This window comes from Leptonychotes weddellii, chromosome 12 (genome assembly GCF_054177405.1).
Source record: "Leptonychotes weddellii isolate Sample4059 chromosome 12, ASM5417740v2, whole genome shotgun sequence".
NCBI lineage: Eukaryota > Metazoa > Chordata > Mammalia > Carnivora > Phocidae > Leptonychotes > Leptonychotes weddellii.
In genome coordinates, this window is record NC_138380.1 from 41306220 (window position 1) to 41312219 (window position 6000).

The window sequence follows — 6000 nt, forward strand, 5'->3', positions numbered from 1 at the left end:
AATAAATAGTTTATGAAGAAAACTTTAAAACAAAGAAAAAATAAAATACAATTGTACCCTCTTCTCACTCTAACACACCAACTCCTCATTCTGGGGGTCCTTTCCAGATTTCATCCAAAAGAAGTGTAACTACAGTTTTACATGCATTTTTTAAAAAAGCTGTAAGACTTTTAAATTTCATTTTTTATTTATTTTTAAGTAGACTCTACGCCCAACGTGGGGCTTGAACTCATGACCCCAACATCAAGAGTCGCGTGCTCCACTGACTGAGCCAGCCAGGTACTCCTATGTGCATGATTTATATGTGTAAAATTATGTATCCTTTATTTTTCCATTTTCTAAATAATCATAATAATTTCTCATATTTGACAGCTGCAGAGTATTCTAAAATAATCTATTATAATTTAATCATCTCAAATTTTTGGATAAATAGGTTATTTCTACTTTTAATTTATATACTCTTGATAAATATAGCTTCCTTTCCTTTTGAATTATTTTCTCAGATAAATTCCCAGGAGTGGGATGACAGGTCAGAGGGTCTGGCCCATTCAATGACTCTCTGTATGTACTGCCAAAATGAAAGACTTACCTTTGGCCTCTTTCCATAAAATATCCCAAGTCAACACAGTGTGTGACTAAAATAATTCCACTCATACATTCTGTCACAATTCATTTTTACTATTCTTTAGTTTCTGTTCCAGGAGACATGATCTATCTAGCTTCATCTTACAAAAGCCTACCCTCAATTACCTTACAATGAGACCGTAAGAAAAATATTTGAAGTTATGAAGAATACTTTGGCTAAGTTTGTTAACATTGAGAAGGAATCTGTAAATACAAATTCTAGTTCTGGATCATATTGTAACTGTTCAGCTTTCTTTACTATGAAAACCACATCTTTTAAATAACAAGCTAAACCTATGTTGTTCAGTATGGTAGGCTAGTAGTCAAATGCCTAAATTTAAATTAATTAAAATTAAATACATTTTAAAGTTCAGTACCTCAGAAGCACTAACACCATTTCAAGTGCTCAGTAGCCACATGTGGTTAGTGGCTACCATATTGGACAACACAGATTATAGAACATTTATACCACTGCAGAAAGTTCTACTGGACAGTGTTGATCTAGACTAAATGGTTTCTAAGTCTCCTTCAGCAATAAGTTCAATGACTTTCAAAATCATTCTTCAACTACCTCTCCTGCCCTACACAGCTATCACCACGAGATATGATGATCAGACTTCTGTTTATTTTGTGGCAAAAAAAAAAATAATAATAATATACACTAAAAAAAATACATTCAGAAAGACTGAGAAGGAATAAATTTAAGAATATGTCTCTTATTATTTCTACTTAAAATATTTATCTGTACTTTCTACATATCATTTTTCGAAAATTTTCCTTCATGGCTGATTTGATGTTTACTTTTTATTACGACAACTTCAGTAACTTCATTACATAAAGAATAAGTGATACATACCCAGGCATGTTTCCTCCAGGCCCAATGAAGGTCTTGAACATTAAGTTAAAAGATACTGGAGGGGAGAGATCATTTCCAGTCATGGGGGATTTTACATTATAGTTCACAAAAAGATCCCCAAGTTCCTGCTGTCCATAGTTATCAAGCTAAAGGATAGGTAAAGAAAATAATTAATGTAAAAGACTCAGAAAAAAAACAGGGCATAAAAGTATTATATATATAAAACCCATCCATCATTAAAAATCACCCAAAATAAGAACATCAAAGTTACTCTAACCTTCAAAAACCCAAATTAAAATCATAACCAGTTCACTTTCCATTTATCAATTTACCATTTACCATTCCAGAAAACTGGAGTATCTTTCTGGGACTGACCTAAAACTCATACATTCACCATTTCACAAGGAAACATAAAGAAAAAGATCTCTGGTTCAACTATAATAGTTACTGATTGGCAAGAATCTGAAATCATATAAATAAGTTTTTTTTTTTTAAGATTTTATTTGTCAGAGAGAGATACAGAGCACAAGCGGGGCGGGGGGAGCACAGAGGGAGAAGCAGACTCCCCAATGAGCAGGGAGCCCAATGCGGAACTCGATCCCAGGACCCTGAGATCATGACCTGAGCCAAAGACACTCAACCGACTGAGCCACCCAGGCGTCCCACAAATAAGTTTTTGAAGTTGCATTTTACCGCTCTGCATATTTAAGAGTCAGGTATACTTCCCTGTCTATTAATTAAATGTGCATAAAACTTTTCTTTCCCACTAGATATTAAGCTCTTGAAGGTAGAAACTGTTTCTTATTCATGTCTGCATGTTCCAGTGTATTGCACATTTTATACATTGATAACCAACATGAAACCCTCTAAAATGTATGACCTCCAACTTGAAAATTTCAAATGACTATGACAAACCATCTAATACTGAAGAATATTCAAAACTTAAAAAAAAAAAAAAAAACTCCTAATAGAAGCAAAATAATTACATAAATCAACTCATGACCGTAAGAACCGAGGCTCTGGAGTCAGAAAAACCTGGGTAAACCAACCACCCAATTCTACCACGTACGGCTTGTGTGACTCAAGAGAAGTTCTTATCTAACCTCTCTGGGCCTCAATTTGCTTATCTGTGAAATAAGGAAGCAGCATCTACTTCACTATGAAGGGCTACTATGAAGATTAACTATGTAAAGTACTTAGCACAGGGCTTGGCACACAGCAACCGCTACACCACTTACTAAGTGTCTTGCCAAAATATCCGACTAGGCCTCAAGGTCGGACTACCAAATTATAATACAGAAACAGAGGAACATGTGAAATATCACCAAAATAATGCAATCAGCCAAATCCAGATAGTAGAAAGCACTAAGAAACAAGTGTCTCAACTTTAATGAAAATACAAGGAAAATTAGAGATAAAGACCCTGAAGATTGAAAGAGACTTAAGAAATGTATCAACCACTCACAAAGTATGGACTTTATCTGGATCCCAATTCAAACAAAAAAAAAACTGGTTAACATTTAAGACAATGTAATAAAATGATGTTTTAGATGTACTTCAAAATAATTCTGGAGAAGAAGGCAGGAAAGCAGGGAATGGATTCAACAAAATTTGGTAACATTGTAGCAGGTTCATGGGTACATAAGTATTTATTATACTATTTTCTATTTGCATATGTTTTGAATTCTTCATAACAAAAAATTAAAAAATGACTTAAAAACTGGTACATGCAGAGGTGGGTCAGCAAAAATGGACAAAGAAAAACAGTTCTGAGCTGCTGAATCCACAACAGGAATAAAGCTCTGCCTACCACAGAGGGTGAATCAGTGCCTTTTAAAGAAACTATCATGCTAAAATAAAGCTGAAAAGGAGTCACAAGCACTAACAGGTGGAGAAAATGCTATTATTTGCTCAAGCAAACAGATGGGCCTTTGGCCATGAATCCACCAGGACCATTTCTGAGTATTAGACCACACAGTCCCCAACTTTTCACTGAAAGTTACATTGACAGTTTGTACGTAGATCTGATATGGCAAATCAGAAAAACAGACTGCTCTCTGGCGTGCCTGGGTGGTTCAGTTGGTTAAGCATCCAACTCTTGATTTCGGCTCAGGTCATGATCTTAGGGTCGTGAGATAGAACCTTGTTTTGGGCTCCTGCATTGGGCTCCACGTTGGGAGTGGAGCCTGCTTAAGATTCTCTTTCTCCCTCTCCCTCTGCCCCTCCCCTCACAAGCACGTGCACACATCTTCTCTAAAAAAAAAAACAAAAACAGGGGAACCTGGGTGGCTCAGTTGGTTAAGCAACTGCCTTCAGCTCAGGTCATGATACTGGAGTCCCGGGATCAAGTCCCACATCGGGCTCCCTGCTCAACAGGGAGTCTGCTTCTCCCTCTGACCCTCCCCCCTCTCATGTGCTCTCTCTCATTTTCTCTCTCAAACAAGTAAAAAAAGTCTTTAAAAAAAAAAACAAAAAAACAGACTGCTCTTCTAAAACCATGGATATGAGACAGAAAGTCAGGGTTCAAACTATAAATGACTTAATGAATCAACTAATTACTTCCTGCTCTGACAATTGACTCGGAAATGAATGAAACTGTTAAGATCAAAGACACATACTTCCAAAAAGCTTAGTAAGTCTAACATTCTAAATGGGAAACAGTAACTAAGGGGTAATTAGAAGTGCTTTTCATTTCTTCTTTCTAATAAAAGTCATGCCTTTGGGAAAGAAAGGAAATGAGAAATGAATTTTTGGCTATAACAGTGTCAAAATCCAAGAATTGATTTATTAAATCATGAGCAACAATACTAAAGCAAAGAGCTTCAAGCAAAGGATAAAATATACCTCACAAGGACTAAAATAAACTCGCAGATGAGTCAACAGCCAAATTAAGATTTTCTTTCAATTTAAATGAGGAAGGAGAAAATTTCTCAGCTACCGTTAGAAAGCAAGATACCACAGGGAAAAATCAGCATATTTTTAGAAAACAAGGCAACAGCGGAAAAGTATCCAGTAAATTCTCATGAGAAAATGAAAAGAGACAGGGATTCCTACATTCAGCCTCACATATTTATATGCCAATATAAAGAAAATATCTATAAATACAGCACTGGTTTCTGTGTGTGTATGTACATTTTTGCCCAAGGAAGTAAATAAAATTTAAGAGGTGAGCCTTGGTGGACCTCATGATCAAATATGGTGTAGGAGAAATGTATTTTGCTTAAATGGATACATAAGGTGAGAAATCAGCAACATACATACATGGACATGTGCATATTCCTGGGGGAAAGAGGTACAGTTTTTGTAATATTTTTAAAGTGATCTGTGACCCAAAAAAAGAGGTAAGAACTATTTCTGATATAGAAGGTATTCCTGCACTTGGTAAAAGTCAGAACAGATTATCTCTATGGTTTCTTTTAAGTCTTCCCTAAACTTTGCCAACTTAAATAGAAATTGTAAAACTTTTAGTCTTTAAGAAAAGCAGGGGCCTGCTCATCAGGTTCTAAGAGTAATAGCACATAGTCAGGGATAGTGCAACCAGAAGCAGATCAAGTGGCTGATGAGACAGTGTTCATAAGGATATCTGCCCCAAAATCTCCACATCAAGACCGAACACTATTCATCATTAGTCACTCCTCTGGTTTTTGTTATTAAATCCAGAAAATTGGTTTCCAAAGAGATAGAACAAATTTCACGCCTATTTACACTGAATTGCTAGTTTGAGTTAAAATAAAGCCACAAAAGGTAGAGAGAGAAGAAAATAAAAATTCAAAGAGAGACAGAAGATAAACTCTACTTCCTTACAATCGTGGCCTGGGTCAGCACAATGTGGAATTCAACAGTCACCAAACACTGTAAGAAAGACAGCTGTGATAACATCTCTGAAGTACTCACCTGAGCCAAGACACTTTCCATCTCTGATTTCTTCTCAGCAGAACACTTCTTATCAGACATCAATTTCTGTAAATGAGCTACAAGAACAGTGTTGGTACATGTCAATTTCAATCAAGGGGTAAAAGGACAATGCATTTTGAGTTTCAGTGCTGGAGAGGTAAAAAAAAAAAAAAAACTGAATCCAAGGATAATGTTTTCACTTTATATAAATCCCATGGTTGATTTTACAGGGAGAATCATGATACTGTCTTGATTCCTTTGCTGACTCAGAATTTCTAATTATCATATTAACTTCTTTTTGTTAAATAAGGGACTCAAGTTGTACAGGCATACCTTGGAGATATTGTGGGTTTGGTTCCAAACCACCACAATATAGCAAATATTGCAATAAAACAAGTCAAATAAATTTTCTGGTTTCCCAGTTCATATAAAAATTGTTTGCCTCACTACTGGGTATTTACCCCAAAGATACAAAAGTAGGGATCCAAAAGGGTACGTGCACCCCGATGTTTATAGCAGCAATGTCCACAATAGCCAAACTGTGGAAAGAGCCAAGATGTCCATCTTGATGAATGGATAAAGAAGATGTGGTATATATATACAATGGAATATTACGCAGCCATCAA

At 35.8% G+C, this 6000-nt stretch overlaps 1 protein-coding gene across 3 annotated transcripts in view; it reads right to left on the reverse strand.

Moving 5' to 3' along the window:
• The window catches only part of GARS1 (glycyl-tRNA synthetase 1), a 48014-nt gene that overhangs the window by 23549 nt on the left and 18465 nt on the right, over positions 1–6000 (reverse strand). For all 3 annotated transcript variants that reach the window (XM_081800321.1, XM_081800322.1, XM_081800323.1), the window contains 2 exons: positions 5375–5451; positions 1481–1626 (listed from right to left, as the gene is read on the reverse strand). In XM_081800321.1, the coding sequence (XP_081656447.1) occupies positions 1481–1626; positions 5375–5451 (223 nt within the window). The remainder of the gene's footprint in view (positions 1–1480; positions 1627–5374; positions 5452–6000) is intronic.